The sequence below is a fragment of the Fukomys damarensis genome, unplaced genomic scaffold (genome assembly GCF_012274545.1).
Source record: "Fukomys damarensis isolate Sample0158 unplaced genomic scaffold, DMR_v1.0_HiC HiC_scaffold_20, whole genome shotgun sequence".
NCBI classification, from domain to species: Eukaryota; Metazoa; Chordata; class Mammalia; order Rodentia; family Bathyergidae; genus Fukomys; species Fukomys damarensis.
The window spans coordinates 11,322,773-11,343,225 of record NW_022900932.1 but is presented as its reverse complement, the minus strand read 5'-3'; the positions used below and the strand labels follow the sequence as shown (position 1 = coordinate 11,343,225).

The 20,453-nt window shown below is 43.4% G+C and overlaps 2 protein-coding genes across 9 annotated transcripts in view; one reads left to right on the top strand and one right to left on the bottom strand.

Annotated features, from left to right (window-relative positions):
* The window catches only part of Pla2g7 (phospholipase A2 group VII), a 34,669-nt gene extending 23,608 nt beyond the window's left edge, over positions 1–11,061 (top strand). For all 8 annotated transcript variants that reach the window (XM_010617768.3, XM_010617771.3, XM_033766469.1 and 5 more), the window contains 9 exons: positions 15–159; positions 1,315–1,408; positions 4,250–4,318; positions 4,941–5,061; positions 5,911–6,024; positions 7,126–7,217; positions 8,503–8,673; positions 9,501–9,649; positions 10,057–11,061. In XM_010617768.3, the coding sequence (XP_010616070.1) occupies positions 15–159; positions 1,315–1,408; positions 4,250–4,318; positions 4,941–5,061; positions 5,911–6,024; positions 7,126–7,217; positions 8,503–8,673; positions 9,501–9,649; positions 10,057–10,202 (1,101 nt within the window). In that variant the 3' untranslated portion in view covers positions 10,203–11,061. The remainder of the gene's footprint in view (positions 1–14; positions 160–1,314; positions 1,409–4,249; positions 4,319–4,940; positions 5,062–5,910; positions 6,025–7,125; positions 7,218–8,502; positions 8,674–9,500; positions 9,650–10,056) is intronic.
* Positions 11,062–12,158: 1,097 nt separating this feature from the next.
* Positions 12,159–20,453, bottom strand: part of Tdrd6 (tudor domain containing 6) — a gene marked incomplete at its 5' end in the record, with an annotated part of 14,111 nt that continues 5,816 nt past the window's right edge. The window contains 4 exon segments of the mRNA XM_033766328.1: positions 12,159–12,685; positions 13,488–13,551; positions 17,097–17,186; positions 18,481–18,605. Of these exon segments, the coding sequence (XP_033622219.1) occupies positions 12,552–12,685; positions 13,488–13,551; positions 17,097–17,186; positions 18,481–18,605 (413 nt within the window).

The following is a 20,453-nucleotide window of genomic DNA, read 5'->3' as shown; positions in this document are numbered from 1 at the left end:
TCTTTTGTCAACAGAGCATTTTCTTACGTTTGTATTATCCGTCGCAAGATAAAGATGGCCCTGATACCTTTTGGATACCAAATAAAGAATATTTTGAGGGTCTTAGTAGAGTCCTTGGATCACCCAGTTTCGTGGGCAAAGTTTTCAACTTATTATATGGTAAGATTTCTGTTGGTCTCTTGGTGATGAGATTCTGCAGGGTCTAGAATAGAGAAACAAGAATTTCTGAGAGTTAAGAACAAAGCAGATTTTCTCCAGTCTAAATTTCCCCTAAGATGACACAGTCATCATTTCTCAAGAGCCCAAACAGCTTTGAGAGCATCCAGATTTTTCAGTCTGTCCATCCCAAATTCACTGGGAGTGGGTGAGATGTCAGCTCATGCCCTTCCATGGTGGCTGTTTTGTTTCCCTTCTTAGGAACCATGGAAGGAGCAATGAGCTGGCTAGAGAATCAGGTTGGCTGTTGTCACCACTAACCTGTATGCTCTGTGTCAGGTAAAAAGAGATCGAAAGTAGAAGCCACTGTCATGCTCCAGACCAAAACAGAAGAGTCAAAGTTCATTTCTCACAAACATGGAGACTGAGCTCTTCCTGTCGCCTACTCCAGGGGACTATCTCAGTATATCCATCATGAATTTTTCTTCCTGTCATTAACACAGACTTCCCTTTCCTCATCTATGTAACCAGCAATACCATTGGGCAGATGTTAGCTCTGTCTTTAAAGTTCTCCCTCAAAATTACCTGTGACTTTTGGAATTCATTTCAACTTCCCTTTAGAGTTTTCTTTACAAAACTACTTTAAAGCAGAAATACTGACAGTACCCTAGCTACACGTCTCGGCAGCTGAATAATGTCCAAATCACTGCTGTACCAGTCATCACATTCCGTCTTCATGGCCTTGTTGTGTAGGTGAGAAAATAAAGCACAAATACTTAATAATAAAAATGAGCATTACATGAAAAGTAAAGGAAGAGGGGATGAGATTTTCCATTTTTGAGCCCCTGACTATGTGACCAAAGAAGTGATTTGGTTTGAGAATGTTGTCTGTTGTCTTGCTGAGTACACCTGTAAGAAGGAAACTCTCTCACCCTCCTTTGGGAGCTGACACTAAGAACTGTGATTAATGCATGTGGTGTGAGGAAGGGCCATGGTTCAGCTCTTTGGTTGGTGACTGTCCAGCAGCTGACGTTTAAATGCATTTACTATTAATCTGTGAAAACCTTAGGCCTAAATGCTTCAGGGCTTTATGTTTTAAATGAACTGTCAACATCCAAGCCACAGAAAATGCTGACTAATCTCCCTTGCTGTGTGTAGGCTCAAAGACTGTCCCTGCAAAGTGGAATTCTCCTCTGAGAACTGGTGAAAAATACCCATTAATTATTTTTTCTCATGGTCTTGGAGCATTCAGGTAATGTTTGAGAGGTCGAGTGGTTTTACTCTCTATCAGTCACTGAATACATTTTTTTTTCTCCAAATAAGGGAATAACGGGTATTAGAATGTCAGGCTGGCCATCACCTGGGGAAGGTGAGTTCTAGAAGACCTGGGCACAGTCAATTGCTCAGTCCCAGGATGTGGGGATAAACTCACAGCCAAGAAGAGAGGAGGTTACATTTTTGCTGATTGTCCTTCTGCATCATAATTATTTACACCCTTCAAATTATCCTCTGTGCTAGTTGGAGTCTTCCAAGAAACAGACACCATGACTGGATGAGACCCAAAGATATTTACTGAGAGAAATGAGGGGCAGGGAAGAAGGTGCAGATAGGTAGGAATGGGGAGAGCCTTCAGGTATGGTGCAGGTTGGACACCTGGACAGGAGAGGGGGAAGGGAGAAGGGTTTGGTACCAAAAGTCTGTGCAGCACAGTTCTGAAAAAGGTCTTCCAGGACAACAGGAAGAGTGCTTGGCCCAAACTTGGTATGCAAAAGAGTCCCCATCTTATAGGAGTGAAGCAGTGTTGGTTCCCAAGCCGGGCCATGTTGCTGCAAGCTTGCCGCAGAGTAGCCTCCATTTGATGGTGGGGACAGACACAGAGGGTCAGGAGCTGGCTTGGGGTCACCTTTGCCTCTGCAGCATGACACCCAAGGGGCACATTTCCAGGACAAGCCACACTCACTCAGCTCTCAGCTGAGCATCTTAGGGCCATTAGCTGGGAAGAAGTTGGGTAGTAGCTGCAGTAAGGAATTATACTCAGCTCTTTAACTGTAGTCTGGTCAGTTCCAGTTGAGCAGGTGGCACGTTGGATCCCAAAGCCACATTGTGCCTGATGCCCATTTCTGTAATGCTTTATTGGAGCACACCATGGAGCACACTTTATTTCACATTGTCTATGGCACTTTTGTGCTATAACAGCAGAGCTGGGTAGCTGGGACAGAGATGGCTCGGCCTATGGCGGCCGGAAGCACTGTGTCTCTGATCTTTGAGAGAAATGCTCGCTAATTTTCTAGCTGATTGCTTCCCTCAGCGTGGTCCTGTGTTTCCAGCAGTGGGTGACACGGTTCTTATATGCCCCCTTTTATTCTCTGCGTGTACAATGGGAGAATGAGGCTGTGCAAAGGGAAAGCATGGGAGGGATAAGTGTGCCTGGTTCTGAACTACTCCATTCAGGCAGGTTGATCAGTTCTGCAGCAGCCAGCGTGTACTAAGTATGCATCCTGTTTCAGCCAGGGGGTGTGGTAGCCCCTCTGTGGCATTTCCTGAGATAAACAACTCAAAGGAGGAAAGCTTTATTTTGGCCGATGGCTTCAGAGGGTCCCATCCATGGCTCCCTTGCAGGCTCCCTTGCGTTTAGGCCTCAGGTACGGCAGAAGGGGGTGACCGAGGAAGGTAATCACCTCATGGCAGCCAGGAAGCAGAAAGATAGGAAAAGAGCTAAGAGGATGGGGTGGGGGCAGGATTCGGTCCCCGAGCTCCAACACCATGACTATTTTCTTCAACCAGGCCTTGTGTGCCACTTACCATCACCTCAGTAATGCCATTAAATTATGAATCCAGCAGCGGATACTGAGAAGTTAGTGCCCTCATGATCCTGTGACCTTGCAAAACCCACCTCTAACACTGCTGCACTGGGGACCGTGCTTCGGACACATGAGCCTGGTGGGGAAGGTTTGAGATGCAAACCCTAACCTTCTGCCCCTAGGGAAGAATGGTGGCACCAGGAGGAGGGATTACTTAAAGATCTTTCCACTCCACGTTTTGCTCACGATTGTCACCAGAAATCTGGCTTAAACCCACACTACCCCCTGAATGTTATGCTTCAGTGAAATTTCCTCCATCAGATAAACTAGTTCCTGACCTTTATATTCAGCTTCACTCAAAGTCTCAGGACATGGACAAAACGTAGAGTCTTTGCTAAATTGTAACACAAGTGGTCTCCAGCCCAACTCCCAGTAGGGTCTTCATTTCCACTGACGTCCTCCAAAACTGTGAATCAAAATGGTCTTTCCTCCTCTGAGTCATTCCCAGGAATTTTATCAGATCAAGGAAAACTAACTAACGGGTCACAGGCACTGGAGATTCATCCACTCGTGTGATCCTTACCTATGGGGACAATACCCTAGCATCGCCTTTTTACAGAGAAAACCTAAGTGCCCATCCTGGTCTCTGACTCCCTAGCTTCCCACACACGCTATCTTGTTAAACCCTTAATACCATTCTATAGGTGAGAACAAAAGTCCAGTAATTATCCAAAGGCACGACTGGCAGTTGGCAGTCAAAATATGAAAACCCCAAACTCTCAAAGGTAGTGCTTGTGATCACCATGCCAGGCTTTTGTAACTTCTGTAGCATTGGTCCATTACCTGCCTTATAGAGTAGCCACAGAATGTGAGAATAGTGATGGCAGCTTAGGCAAGGACCTGCTGATTGGAGCTGGCATTTTTGATCTCTGCTTTTCAATGCTTATTATTTTCCAGTTAGGTTTTATTTTCAGGAAAACTTGAAAATTCCCTGAAACAAGGCCAGCTCCTTTCCGGTCTTAGAGGCCTGCCCCATGCATTGGAGGGTTCAGCAGTACCCTCTATTCACTAGAGACCCACAGCACCCTCCCCCAGAGGTGGTTCTGAAATCTCCACCAGACATCATCAAATGTCCCCCAAGGGGTGAAGTCGGGTTCCTTTGAGACTCAGAACTCCCCTCTACCCTAGAGCATTGGCATGGGCAAAATGACCTCCACCTTCAGCCTTCTTTGAGGACCCATACTTGTCATCACACCAGGTAATTTTGATGCCTCCTTCTTTTTGCTTTGAAGGACAATTTATTCTGCTATTGGCATGGACTTGGCGTCTAATGGGTTCATAGTCGCTGCTGTAGAACACAGGTACGTTACCTAACAGAGCTGGATTCTTTAGTCAAACACAGGGAACGTGGATGCCCATAATTATGCTTCTAGCTGATGCACAGATTTATAAAAACATTGATGGAATTTCCAACTGTGGTGAGAACAAAAGGAGACTGGTGCAGATTGTCAAGACTCAGGAACAATTATTTTGAGAGTGTTTGTTCTATGCCATGGATTCAGCTGGGTGCATTTCATACACCATCTCATTTAGTCTTGGCTACAATCCCAAGATTGTTGTTATTGCCGTTATTTAAGGGAGAGGTAAATGAAAGAGAGAAAGGGTAATTTGCCTGAAGCCAGACGACTAGGAAACAAACAGCACACTGGGATGTGATTCCAGAAATGAGTTTCTAATGTGGCTGCGGGTGCCTCCCAGAATCATGAAGACTGAATTTTTTTTCCCACAACAGATAATAAGCTGTTTTCCTAGAGGTCCTTTGGGGTCCTCTATAACTTAAAATGAGATGTAGAGTTGGAGAGGAAAGGGAAGTGGAAAGATCAGGGGACACCGAGTCCAGCCTGGAGCCGAGGAAGGCGGGTCACACGAGGAGGAGGAGAGCGGAAGGCTGCGTGTGAGTAACCGAGGCCGTTTCTATTACAGAGACGAATCTGCCTCTGCTACTTACTACTTCCAGGACCAGTCTGCGGCAGAATCGAGCAACAAGTCTTGGCTCTACTTCAGATCTGCAAAAGCAGAGTCAGAGACGCTGCGAAAAGAGCAGGTACGCGACCGCAGGGCAGGGCAGGCGGGGCTGGTGGCCTGGGCGTAGAGAGAAAGCTTGCTCTGTGCATCTAAGCTGACACAGGGCAAGTGATGCTCCCAGGTCTCTGACCACCATCTCCCAAAGATCTGGCAGAAGGGCGTCGAGGAATAAAGACCCCTTAGTGAAATTCTGGTTCATGGTAAGAGCAAAGGCAAACACGAGAGTCCTGGGACATGAAAGTGAATATTCAGAATCCTCTTGTATTAACATATGTAACTTTAGACTCTCAGAATGACAGACCATAGATTCCCCCACCCCCAGAGGCACTGTGAGAAAGACTTCCTGTCAGCCAGGCAGCGTACAGTGGCACCAAGAGTGTGGCCTCCGAACCTGACTGTCTGTCTGACTCTGGGCTCTGTCCCTTGGCAGTGCAGTGACCTTGGAGAAGTTGACCTCCCTGTGCTTCAGTGTTTTACTGTTACAGAATAGTGAGTGATAACAGTACCGGCCTTGCAGGACTATGGTGTAATCACAGGAAACAGAGCATACCGGCTGCTTCTTTATCCTGGCACCTAATAAATGGGGTGGTGTTTGAGCTCACCCACATGTCATTGCAGTAGGTGTTAGTGGACAAGAAGTGGAAGCCCAAAGAGTCTGTGTAAGACATCTAAAGTCGCATGGTAGGAAAGCAACAGAGTTAGGGTTTGGACTGAGCTATACCTAAGTGTAAAGCGGCTTCTGATCACTTTTCAAGAAGACATTTCCAGGATACAACAGACTGTTTTTCCCACATGCTAACTCTGAACCTTAGAATAAGTGTTACAGCCTTGGACTCTTGTCACTTCTTCCTGGTGATAATCCTGTCAGGTTCGGCACCGAGGAAAGGAGTGTTCCCAGGCTCTCAGTTTGCTTCTCGACATTGACGAGGGAAAGCCGGTGAAGAACGTGTTGGATTTGCAGATTGACTTGCAGCAACTGAAAGTGAGCTTTAAGAAGCCATTTTTCCTTTGACCCGTGGTTCATTATTATTTTTTGTTGTCTGGCTTTCTGCTGTATTGCAAGGTATGGCATGATACAGGGCTGCAACACACACACACACACACACACACACACACACACACACACACACACACACATCCAGTACAGGTTAAGTTGACAGCATAAGAATGTGTGGGGTTGAACTGCAAATGAAAGTGTTAATAGTTTGAAACTAAAAACTGGCAGTTTCCTTATGGTTACCTAAATGCCTCTAAGGAGAATATCATTCCTTCTTGGACAGCTCCTACATGTTCTTAAGCTTCACCTTGAAAAATTGGCCAATGTTTAAGGTAAAATTTGCAGAGAAGGCAGGGAACAGGGAGCTGAGGGAGAGAAAGAGGAGTTACTTGGATGGCAGATGAGATGATGGAGTCTGCCCTCAGTGGACAAGGAAGAGTGGGCTGTCCCCAGCCAGCCACTCTCCCCTATCCGTCTGGTACCATGTCCTCCGGGCCTGACATACCTTCCCCTGACTAACTGCTTGAAACTTAAACACAGTTTTTGGTTTTGTTTGTTTTTTTTTTTTCGGGGGGGTACTGGGGATTGAACTTGGGCCCTTGCACTTGCGAAGCAGACATCAGCACCACTGAGCTAAATCCCGGCTTGACCTTTTTTTTTTGATACTGGGACTCGAACCTGGGACCTTGCATTTGCCAGAGAGGCAGTGGAACCACTGAGCTAAATCTCAGGCCCACTAACTGCTAACCAACCTTTAAGACCCGAGTCCAGTAGCACCTCTTCCAAGAAGCTGCCCATCCTGGCCTGGCCGGCTATCCCTCCCCTGGGCCGTGGCTGCTCTGTGCTGCCCTGCATGAGGCTTCCGTATCACTCCCTCCCCTCAGTGCTGCAGGAACAATCAAGGCCTGGCAGAGTGGGAGAGGTGAGATAATTGCTGGGCCCAAGAGTTCAGAAACACCGTCCATTTTCTAAGACAGCAAGGTACTTACCCAGGCCTGTGAAATGCATAATAACTGTATGATTGACAGAGTATTTTTTAACACCGTTTGAGATAGTTACCAATTTTCATTATGCTTTTTCATATAGGGCTCTCTTGCTAGGAATAAAATAGCAATCATTGGGCATTCTTTTGGTGGATCAACAGCTATCCAGGTGCTAAGTGAAGACCAGCGATTCAGGTAAGAGAATAAGGTGGAGAAAACAAGAAAACAGTAAGTTATAGAAGAAGGAGAATGGGATTTAAATCCCAACAAGTGTGGGATTTAATTTTTTAAAAAATCAAATTCTTAGTGGAGAAGGGATCCTTTAGGGTATGAAAGTTTATTCTTTGCCCTAGGAGGAAACGATTCATGTCTGCTCTTAAAAAACTCCCTGGACCCTTATATATTTTCCTCCATCGTTCTTCATTATCACCTTCAAGACTTAACATTTTCACTTAGAAATTTATCTTTATACATATCTTTTCTGTGGCATAATGTGGTAACAATGCTGCCACTATCCAGAATTCCCAAATATTAACCCCACCTCATTCCATACTCTATCTCTAAGGTGGAGCTGGATCTAAAATTATACAGCTATCTGGGCAGGAGTCCTGTGAGCTGGCAGGAACGTTTTGTCCCTGACTCCTTCATCTCAGGCTGATGAGATGGCACAGAACCCACCATATAGGAAGTAAGCATGACTGTTTATGAAACTTCACCTTGAATTCCTTAAAAATCCATTGCAACATAAAGCAGTTCTCTTACCTTTTAACACATCAGGCAGCTTGTTCAAAAGTTCAAGAAGCAGCAAAAACGTACTTAAGAAAGTTACATTTCCAAATGGTATGCTTTGTGTGTTTTTCTTCACTCCCCGCCCAATATTTTTTTCAGATAAATTACCTTTAAAATACAAAGCATGGGTGGGTGCTGCCACCTAAGGAAAAAAACAAAACAAAAAACCAAAGCAATGGGCCCCACCGTTAGTGTGGAACAGGTATAAAAACACACTGTGAAGCTCCTAAAGCTCTGATACACAGGTTACCATGCGCTTAGTGTACTTTTCCAGACACCCCACAGTTTTAAAAGAAATGAATACTTATTTTGAAAACAATAGAACAAAAATGAATAATAAACACAGTTGAGGCCAGGGATTTAGCCAGGTCCTGAGTTCAATCCCCCGTACCAATCAATAAATCAACAAATCAATCAATCAATATCTCTTTATAGTTTGCAATGCCTAAACAAGACCTGGAGAAGATGATTGCATAATTCCAGATCTGCTACCTTATTTTTTAAAAATTTAATTTATTGGTACATTCTAGGTAGACAGTACAGCTACATTCATTACTGGGATCTTGTACTCTGCTACCTTATTAATCAGACCCCTTGTCACACTGCAGTCTGATACCTCCCAAACTCAGCCAGCTACCCCAAGCCGCCACGGTGGGGGTCTTGGGCATAACCTGCCAACTCCTATCTGCAGGTGCGGCATTGCTCTGGATCCATGGATGTTTCCAGTGGGGGAGGAGGTCTATTCCAAAATCCCTCAGCCCCTCTTTTTTATCAACTCTGAACGGTTTCAAAGTGCCGGTGACATTGTGAAACTGAAAAAATTCTTCCAACCTCACAAAGAAAGAAAAATGATCGCAATCAGGTAAGTCTCAGTGACTTATCATCTGAAACAGAGACTTGAAACTGGGGATAAACATCAGCAGATAGCGTTCGGTAGTCATCGTAGAATTGCTCAGTTTGTTCGTTGAGACTTTCAGTGAGGAGAATATTGATCAGTTTCTACATATGTTTACACATCCTCATTTTAAAATGAAATTGGTTTTAATTATGTTAATGTATGCAGTGCTGTACTGCTGATTTAAATTTGCATTAGGATATACACTACTCTCACTAAATACCTGCACATGTCAGGATGGGAGGACAGAGTATTCCATCATCAGGCGACTCTGGGAACTCTGAGGTCAAATTATCTATTGTGTTTACCTTCTGGGAAAAAGGGTTCAAAGGACTAAAGGAAGGCGAGGAGGAAGAGCTGCTGGGAGGGGTGGCCAGATGTTCTAGCCTTGAGAACTGGGAAGTCTGGTGGGAACGGGAAGCCATAAACCCAAAGAGCACAGAACTCTCCTGACGCCAAACATGACCGCTTTGGAGAGACCCTCTCTCTCTGTGCTCAGCGCTGTGCTTACCACATCTTCGTACACTGGAATATTCTCAGCCAACAAGCAGGAAATACCCTTAAAATCAAGATGCTAGGCTCCTTTGAACTGTTCTATAGCGGGGAGAGGAATAGAGCCTAAGATTCCTAAATAACAGCTTTCATCCCCCAAATATATCAAAGGAGATCAGATTACAAGTTTTGTTTCCTGATTTTCAGAAAAGGCCAAGCAGACCAGTACCTTTCCTGCACGCTAACTACAAAAATAATAGTATTAAGTAATGTGCAGTGTAAACGTGTCATTTCTCCTTTAGGGGTTCAGTCCATTACAATTTTGTCGACTTCACTTTTGCCACTGGCAAAATAATTGGACATATGTTATCACTGAAAGGAGACGTAGACTCGAAGGTGGCTATGGACCTCATCAACAAAGCTTCATTAGCTTTCTTACAGAAGTATTTAGGTAAGAACCAGGAATTTTCGTGTGATCTGACCTGGATGGTTCTCAGGACAAAACTATGCACCCCTAAAACCCTGCTAGTTTCATAGCAACTGTTCGCAGTAGATCTACAATTAAACAAAGTAGTAAATCAATTTGAAAACAAAAATTGGAGAGTTGATTTTACTGCTGGGCACATTACAGATCATAGAAAGCATGTCTGCCTGTGAAAGTGGAGTCCCGCTGTGGAGCTGGGGTGACGTGCATGTTGGGGACCTTGACCACGAGCGTTCCTGACACCTTCCTCTGCTAAAGCAGCCCTAGGAGTGGAGTGGTCCCTGTAATTCTTAATTCTGTGGTGCCACCTAGAGGCCCTGAACTGTTTAACGCTCTCAGACGTTTAATAGTTTATTTCTGTTTGTGTTTTCCAGGACTTCATAAAAACTTTGACCAGTGGAACTCTCTGATGGACGGAGACAATGAGAATCTTATTCCACAGGTCCCATTTGACACAGTCACCCTATCTCCTACTCTGCAGCAGAGCTTGACAGGAACAGAGAATGCGACTCTTGATTAAAGGCAGTTCTTAAAAAGTTTCATTTAAAAACCATCCAGAAGAGAGAGGATGCATGTAAAGAAAGCGTGCATTAAAAAATACCAACCTAGGTTGTCGTTTTATTAAAATAAGCCTTTCTTATTATAACAGTTTAAAACTGCTTTTACAAGACTTTGATATTGTAATATTAATGTGTACTAAGAAATGTGTATTAAATGGGCCAGATGGTAATGAAAGTATCTCGATGGCATAAGGTTCCCTAACACACAGTAAAAATAGACATTTACTGAACAGAGGTACCATTGGTATCAGAGTTACAGGCTGGGGACCCTGGCCTGTGAAGGATAACAAAGGAAACATTTAGAATTATACTTTTCTTCATTTTCCCAACTAATTTTAATAGATTTAAAATTCTATATGTAGCAGTGGTGTAACAGTTAGCTGGTGGTTAAACAATACCTTAAATGTAGAAACACTTATGAATCTGGCAATCAGGGGAAATGTTTACCTTTCCCATGATGTTCACTAGTTAATATATAATTCTGATCTAAGTTTGATATGGCTCCTACAAATTTTCCAGAACTAAGTATAATGTAGCCCATGTCAACAGGGCCATCCACGCTTACCAAGCAAGCCTGGCCGATGGACCAGTCTCTAGCTCCTTTGCCTGGTTGCTAAGCAATGGTGTGTCCCGATTTAGCACTTCAAGCCTAGTTTAATGGCTAAAGGTGAAAACTCACTCATTCTGAGAAATCTGACTTCTCCTCACCTGTTGCCATTCAGAATAAAGTTGTCTAAATGCAGAATCTGACCCTTAGTTTGAAACTGACAGTTTTCTACAATCTGGCTGCTGCAGCACACGCCCTTCCATTTTTTTCTCTTGGTAATTCACAGCTGAGCCAAACTTGTCTACTGTTTCATTACCCTAGGAACAAACAATATATTTATCACCTCAGTTGTTCATACAAATGCGTCTCCTTTCCATTTACTGAAATGACACCCCTTTGGCTGGTCATTTGTTTTTGTTGTTGTTGTTTTGAGACAGGGTCTCACTATGTAGTTGAGACTGACCTGGACCTCACTATGTGGCCCAGGCTGGTCTCAAACTCACAGTGATCTTCCTGCCTCAGCCTCCCAAGGGCTAGGATTACAAGCATGCGCCACCACACCTGGCTTGGCTGGTCATTTGTAATATTGGGTGTAGAACCCATGGCTTCCACATTGAGCTGCATCCCCAGCCCTTTTTATTAGTTTAATGTTTTTGAGACAGGATCTCACCAAATTGCTAAGTTGCCCGGGCTGAGCTTGAGCTGGGAATCTTCTTACCTCAGCCTCCCAGTGCCGGGGTTACAGGCGTGCGCCCCCACACCCGACTCTGAAGAGCACATTTTTAACAATCATTTCCTGGTGGCACAGGCACATGCCGAAAGGAGAAAATAACTCATGAACATACCCAATGAGTTCAAGCTTAAAAAGAAAAAAACCTAGCTTAGTGCGCACAGTCTTTTTCAGGGAAAAGACAGAAACGTTTGCCAAATGCTTACCCCTTTCCCGGAACTTTGCATAAATTATTTCTAATCTGAGAAATGCTGCCAGAAAGGTTTTATCACAGCCATTACACAGATGAAGACGACCAAGGCTGAAAGACATTATATAACCTAACCTAGGAAGCAGCAGGTACCCAAGAGACGGGTGTTCTGCGCCACACAGCCACACGAGACTGTATTTTAAAACAAGGGCCTTGATGTTGGAGGGAGTGCAATTGCTCTGAGCACCCCTAGCTCACCTTAGGTGAGTCTTTGAACGTCTCTAAAAATCTTCAGTTTTCTTGCCTATCGAATATAAAACAACAGAACTTTACACCTACGAGTCGAGAAAGTATCAGCTAACACACTAGGGCCGATATTTAATACTACTAAATTTTCCCAAGCCCCAAATACAGAGGAGGTGAGATGGAACCACAGGGCAGAGAGAAGTGAGGCCACTGCGCCTTTAAGGATAAACTTTATTGTAACCTTGTGTCATATTAGCAAACAGAATAATAACAAATGTTTAACTAGAAAGACGAAGCAAAACTTCAAAATCCAAATAAAAATTCTGAAAACGTTACTGCAAACAAAGCCGTACGTCATGTAACAGACTTGTCACAAACCTACATTTTTCTCTTTAAATATAAACATTATATCGAAAAGACAGCAATAGGGTTTCTTTTGAAATGTGAGGCATGTGTTACCAAATTGTTTAGCAAAGTAAACCCTCCCAGCTGATCAGAAACAATACTAATTAAAGGTAGAGGAAATGCATAACAACAGCAGTCATACTGCAAATACACCCTGCAGCCAACCACAGGCTTCTTGTTTTCAACACACATCAGTCTTCAAAGGTGGCAGCATCCCGCAGTGATGCGCTGGCAGCCTTCTCCGGCAGGCCTGATCTGGGCGAGACACCACTCATCCAGGTGTACGGGTCCTCAGCAAAACCGAGGTCAACTCCAGGCCCTTCTTCTGAAACGAGAACAGAAAAAAACCTTCATCTGAGAAAGAAAGACTAAGACAAATTATCAACGGAGACTCAACCATAGCCAATCTAGCGTGCTCTCAAAACAGGGAGAGGGAAGCGTGGGTATTCTAATTACGGCAAAGAAATAGAAATAATGACTTCTTTTGTAGTTCGGTTCTTACACTGTGCCTATTATCAAAATTTCTTCAAAAGATTACAAATTCGTTGTGCTTTTGCTAGAGTGAGGTAAGCAGGACTTGTCACCAATAGCCCTTTGTTCTCTTTGATGGGCGTGTGTTTTTCCCCTAACACCAAAGCTGCCGAGAGCTGATTTTGTGCTGCATGTGGTTCAGCTGTGAGAGCCAGTGTGCTGGTTCTGAACCTCAGCTGAGTAACTCAGAGCACTCAGAAACTTGAGTCTTACTCTACCGGTCAACTAAACACACACCAAGAAATTTCAGAAGAGTAACACAAAGAGATGGTCACCTGGATAGAAACTAATACTGAGAAAATCCTTTAAAGTACTTCAAAACACAAATTTACCAAACTCACACTCTAGTTTTCAAGATTAATTCAATCACCCAACAAATTTGCTCTGACATTTCAAGAACTCATCCTCTTAATTATCCTTGTAAGCACATTTAAACATTTTACCCTAAATTTTTAATTTCCTTCCTTCCTTCCTTTCTCATATTACTATCATCCAAAGAAACTGACAACCCATTTTTTTAGAGATTCAGGGTAATGGTATCATTAAGGCTTAGCAGTCCTACTTGATGAAAGTTGTGATTTAAAAAAACAAGTTACCTTTAGATGCAGTGTCATCCAGTGACAGGAAGAAAAGATCTTTTCCCAGTGTCTGGAATGAAGCCTGATAAAAAGAATCTTTAGATTACTGCCGTTTTAAAAATTACAAGTACACAGTAGTTTAAACCAGAAATGGGACCACAGATAAGCCAGATAAAAGATAAGCTACAAAAGTATTCCTGTTAAAATTGGACAGGGTGGTTTTACAGTGAAGAGTTGCCAAGCATATTTTCTGTTCTTCCCATATTTACTTCTCCTCTGAGCTGGGCATTTGGGTGGAGGAGGGAGGCTCATCCCTGTCCAAGAGCTGCCACTCAAACACCCTTTCCCGGGGGAGCCCCGTGATCCAGCTAAGGCTTCCCGTGGAGCAACAGACTCGTCCCACCTTCCTCCCCGTAAGTCACAGTGTGCTGTGCACGCTTGGTGTGACAGGGAATCTAATGAATGAAACATTTTTAGATTTTAAAACTCTAAGAAACATAATCAGAAAGACACTCAGACTATAAGGATTTGATGTCATTAAAAAGTTGTGCATAGGGCCGGTGATTTAGCTCAGTGGAAACCAGGCAAGCGCAAAGTCCTGAGAGCTCAATCCCCAGTACCGACAAAACAAAGCAAAGACACAAAAAAGTTGTGCATAATTTAATACCTCATAGTATTCACTTTTTAAGAAAAACTAGTTTATCTGTAGATGGATATGCTTAGAGAAGAGGTCCCTCAATTTTTGAGGAAAGGATCATTTAAATCCCATGAATAACCAAATCAAATATTTGAAAGCTTTATTCATAGTTTTTATTGTTTTATAACTGGTTTAAAGTCAGAGGTGATTGCGTGTGTGTGTGTGTGTGTGTGTGTGTGTGTGTGTGTAGTTTGTGACTCCTTTAGTCCTAAATTATTATTTTCTCTTTGGCAGATCTAAGATATTCAACTAAAGTCCTCTGTGTGTATGTGTGTGTCTGTGTGTATTTGGCTGTAGAGTTTAAATTAATGGATAGAGGTAACTGGGATGTAAAAGAAAGTTTTAGTAAACGAGATGCAATAAAGGTGCAGCAAGCTGTAATTTTTGACAAGTAAACAAAAGCGGAATTAACACGAGGAGGTGAAGCAAGACACAGTGGTTTTTAATGTGAACATCATCGAGGGGACCGGATCTAAACCTCCAACTGTAACAGGAGGTGGTTTAGAGGATGGTGGCCCATGAATGCCATCACATACTGTGTGTGGACTCTGGTTGCAGCCAAGATGAAGCCAGCCTCTCTCTCCCACTGCTTACACCTGAAGTTCTGGACAGACCGTAGAAAGCGACACCTGAGAATTCTCAAAAGCAAACAGGAGCAGGCAGCTGGACAGCCAAAGAGAAAACTTGCAAAACGGCTCACAAGAGGTGTACGTTTTCTTCTCCTCCTGCTTCCTCTTTTCTCCTTCTTCCCTCCTCTCTCTCTCTTCCTTCCTCCTCCTCTTTTCTTCTCCTTCTTCCTCTTCCTCTCTTTCCTCCTCCTTTTCCTTCCTTCCTTCCATGTTTTTCCTTTTCCTCTTGCTCCTCTACCGCTTTGTCCTCTGGCTTTGATCCCAAGTCAAAACTGCTCAGCGGGGTGGAGAGCAACACTGACAGAATCCCCTGCCACTAGCCGGAAGTTAGGGAAGTTAGAAAATAGAAAATAGAAAGCGATGGGAATGGCCCTTATTGTGTTGTGAGTTTGTTGTTCCTCTTCATTCCTGTCTTCTAGGGCCTTAGCTCGGGTTCTGCCCACTGGCAAAATCCATCTCTCTGGCCAGCAGAAGCAGGGTGGGTGGGGCCTCTGCTATGTTTTTCTCTTCTCTCTCATCTGTTTTGCTCCAGACACGGGCTCAGTTACACAGAAGTGCACGCCCGCATAAAGGGAAATCAGTAAGGCAAAGAGGTACACACTCTGGCCAGGGGCAAGAGATAAAGGAGGCATTTAGGGGCTGGATGAAAGAGAAACCCAGGGGCCAGAAAGTATGGAAGAAACTTCAGGAAGGAAAAGAGCTCAAAATTGTAAGCGTTTTCCCCTCTAGGAAGCCATATATGTCTGGGATAGTTGTACTAGGCAGAACAGAATCGAAGAAGCCCCCAAAGCCTTTGACTCTGGATGACTCCATAAGTATGGTCTGAGTCCCAGACCAATCCCCACATGGCCTGAACGTGAAACTGACACGGGGACTGTCAACCAGAGGGGGGTAGAGTTAGGGATGCAGCAGAGTGGGGTTAGTGGCCTGTGGAAACACAAGCTTCAGCCTCCTCCACAAGCGGTGAACAGGACCCAAGTCTTACAACGCAAGATTCAGTATGTTCAGGATATAATCCCAAACTTACTTCACACACAAAGAACCAGGAGGAGCTGAGCCATCTCCCTAGGAAAAGACAACCAACCAGTGGGTGCAACTCCTGAGTTTTTGGAACTTGATGGTCTCTGGATGAGTCCTCCCAGAGCCTCATGCACTCATAGGTGGGGCTTTTGAAAGGTGACAGGACGATGGGGTGCTGTAGCTGAAGGTGCTCTTAGGAGGTGGGGTTTGGTCAGAAGAAGTGGGTCCCTGGGGAGCGACCTGGAAGGGTTTATCTCCCTCCCGAGATCCCTTCTCTCTCTGCTTCCGGGCCGCAATGATGTGAGCAGCTCCTCCGCCCAGCCCTTCCACCAGACCTTCCTTTCTTGGAGCCGGACAGCTGCGGGCTAGAGCCACGAGCCAAAACCGATCACTCCTTTAAATTGCAGGTGTCGAGGGTAGGGGATTTAGCTCAGCAGCACCGAGCCTGCCTTGCAAGCGCCAGGTCCTGAGTTTGATCCCCAGTACCAAAGTAATAATAGTAATGATGATGATGATGATGATGATGATAAAATAAATTTCAAGTGTTGAGAATTTTGTCCCAGTAATGAGAAAAGTGACCTAAGCCAGGAATTCCTAGACAAAGATTGATGAAGTAAGAACTTCAAGTTCAACAAACCCAAAACAGGATAAATTGAAATGTTTGGAAACATCCCAGTGGCAAAGGAAAATGCCTACCACGTGGTCTAAGGTGAAGAACAGAATATAAACTACAGACTGTGACCTCAATTGTGTCCAAAATATTTAAAGGAAATACTTCAATGTAAAGGAAAACTATGGAAGAAAACCAAGCTGATTGACCTGTTTGTCTTTTCTTTTTCTCTCTTTTTCTTTTTTTGTTGGTTGGATACCAGGGATCAAACTCAGGACCTTGTCAAGGCAGGTGCAGTGCCACTGAGCTAAATCCCTAGCCCAACCTGTCTGTCTTTTCAAAGGCATATCAGAGGTGACTATTGCCTTCTCATTTTTAATTCTGCCACATTTCCGAGACTGTGTGTGCCAACCTTATATTTTATGAGAGTCATGAACACCAAATAATTTTCATTCTTTAACCTTAAAGTGAAAAACCAGGAGTAAAACACTTATAACTAGTTTGCCCAGATGTTTGTGATATGTGACACAATGGCCAGAAATGCTGATTTTTGTTGTGGCTGTTTTTAACTGTCATTGCTGCAGTATTTTTTCATCATTGTTCCTAACTTAAGGGCTTTGGAAACAGTTGTTACAGTGTTCTCACTAATGAATGCTCACAGAATTCCACACCTCTGATGGACTCCTTTCCGACTTGGGAATGCCGTTCCAGACATCCTCAGGGTTCACCACCTCCTCCATGCCATTTGAAAGGTTCAGAACCTGAAACAGAAAGTATAGTAAACCTGGCAAGTTCCCAAAACTAAATGATTTATGTACCACAGCAGTCCTTAAAAGGAGACAGTAAGACAAAGAGAACGATTGGTACTGTATTAGACTTCAATCTTACATTCCAAACCCAATGCTACTCCAGTTCAACAAACATATATTGAGTATCTATGCCTGGAGATCAAAGAGGAATGAAGTTCAGACCTCCAGTGATCAAAATCTTGTGACAAGAAGACCTATGAACAGATAGACACGATAAAATGCAGGATGCACAGATGTCCACAGCAGCAGGCCTGCTCCTACATGTTTACGTGCAGGAAAATGATACCAGTATAAAGTCCTTTTAAGAGTGGGGAGGGTTTGAAGATAAAGGGAAATCTAGATAATGATGTCAGTGAATTCTTCCTAAAAGAGAGAATGGCTAAAGCGAATCTTTAATGGTAAGTGGGAGTTAACCATTTTGGGAATGGGATATAACACAGGTAAACAGAACTGTGCTACTAAATACACAAAGCAGCAAGCAGAATGGTTCTATATATAGGAGAGGCTAAGCAGTTGTGTGTCTATCTAATGCAAAGTACAAAATATAAAGAAGTAAGAGTTAGGACCAGGGAGGTAAAAGCCACACAGCCTTCTAGGATCTCTTCTGCCATTTAGTGAGCTTGCCTGTATTCTAGGCCAGTGGTTCTCCAGTTTTAATGGCATAAGAAGGTACATTCTGGAACTCCACCCCTGGAAATCCTAAAGCGGAAGGCCAGGCCAATGCTGAGGAATCTACTATTAAAACACATACCAAGCGGTTCTGATACAGGTGGTTTTCCGAAGACAAGAAAAACACAGTGAACTGGAAGGCCCTACAAAGTTTTAGCCAGAAATGATGTAGCCAGATATGGATTGGACCAGCTTCATACTAGTGGCATGGACAATCAATCCATGGAAGGAAAACTAGAATAAGTATGTCAAGTAGAAGGTTACTGGAGTAACACAGCTGTGAAAGGAGAGGCTCCACTGAAGTAGAGGCGTCAGGTATAAACTGCTCCAATAAGAGGTAAGAAGTGCAGAGGGTGGGGCAGGGTGTCAGAGGATCACAGGTGGTAAGAACCTAGGGCCATTTCCCGCTAGGATTCTCCTATATGAATATTTAAGGTGGGGTTTGCACTGCATCAAATCACCAGGGGGAACAAGCGGGTGGGCACCCACCACTTGCACGCTGTAGCCTGATAAAAGTTAGGAAAATTCTGTAAGTCTGCAAGTACATTTTGAGGTAAAGCATTTCAGTATCACTTACTTTTGTGCTGCCTTCAGCTGTTTCCAAAATCTCACATTTAGACCATGTGTTTCTGAGATTTGACCACACAACACATTTGGATCCAACAGTGAAGCCTTCCAGAGCGTAAGTATTCTGCGGCTGAGCTGACAAACGGAATAGAGGAAGACTCGATGCATACCTCTCAATTCCTTCATGTGATACACAAGCAAGGTATTTTCCTAATCTGTACTTATTATTCCTATGTAATCAATACCATGTTACTACTATATTGGCAGTAATATATTAAATCTTTCCAGTGTTCCCTTCCCTTACAATCTTTTCCTTTTTTTTATTTTTACCCACATATATACAGCATGCACATTGAAAGTCACTGCTAAAATCTGGTACTTTTGTTACCAATGATGCTGTCCATGGTCATGACAGCCAAAAGCCATTCCTACAGCAGGCAGCATGTGGAGAGTGAATACTGGTGTCACAGAGCCTGCATTTGCTACAATTAAACTGTGACAAGCCGGGCATGGTAGTGCACGCCTGTAATCCCAGCACTAGGGAGGCCGAGCCAGGAGGATCGCTGAGTTTGAGACCAGCGGGCTACATATAATACTGGTGTCACAGAGCCTGCATTTGCTACAATTAAACTGTGACAAGCCGGGCATGGTAGTGCGCGCCTGTAATCCCAGCACTAGGGAGGCCGAGCCAGGAGGATCGCTGAGTTTGAGACCAGCCTGGGCTACATAGTGAGTTCCAGGTCAGTCTCAACTACATAGTGAGACTCTGTCTCAAAAACAAAACAAAACAAAAAAAAACTGTGACAATGAGGAATAAACAGCTACTGCAAGGTGATAGTTACAGAAATGACAATGTCCCCACAGGATGGTACACTATGCTATGTTAAAATATTTTACAGTCATTTCAAGGGAATCAAAACACAGGACACATTGTAGGATCATATGATCTGCATTTAGCTTTTAAACTGTATGCAGGATCGGGGATATAGCTCAGTGTTGCCACATCTGCCTGGCAAGCACAAGGTCCTGAGTTTGATTCCCAGTACCATAAAAAAATAAAATACACTGTAGGCAGAGAGATGTACACAAAGAAGGTAAAAGACTACAAGAAGATCGCGTGCCGTGTGCTAACAGTGGTCGTTCCTGCAAGGTAAGAGTATGATTTTCATTCTCATTATTCCACTCTTTTCTGTTTTGTATAATTATTCAAATGTAATAATATTAAAATTGACATTTGAAAAGAATAACATTTAAAAAGCCCAAAGTTAGCTACTTGGTTAACTTTTTTTTTTTTTTTTTTTTAAGACAGGGTCTCACTATGTAGTTGAGACTGACTTGCTACTCACTATGTAGCCCAGGCTGGTCTCGAACTCACAGTGATCCTCCTGCCTCAGCCTCCCAAGAGCTGGGATTACAGGCATGTGCCACCATGCCCGGCTACTTGGTTAACTTTTAAATTTTTGTAAGTAGCAAGGAAAATGACAATTTATCAGAAAGTTAATATGATAATTGTTCTTCAAGCTTTACTCCTATTAACTTGTGCTGGTTAATATGGGCTCCCTGAGTCTATATTTTTTAAAGGACTTAGAAATGAACTGCAAAATAAAAGCATGATAAGCTAAGTCTGAAAAACTAAAATGTATGGCACAGGAGTGCTTGGTAAAAGAATAATTCACCAAACTGTACACTACCTTGCTTTGAAGGTTGATGTCCTTTCACTTGAAATGTGCTTGCCTTTTGAAAACGTTGACTGTTAGCATTTTATTTTTGAACACAGAGTTAATATTTCAGCACTTTGGGTGGTGGGGGTGAAGGGAGGACAGGGGTATGGTGAAAAAAATGAGAACCAAGATTTGTCATGTAAAGGCACAAGACCCCAAATATAAATGTGACTGTACTGTATTCTTAAAAAGTACCAATAAACTCAATGAAGGAAAAAAAAAAAAAAAGAAATCAGAAAATAGAAAAAAAAAAAAAAGTTTC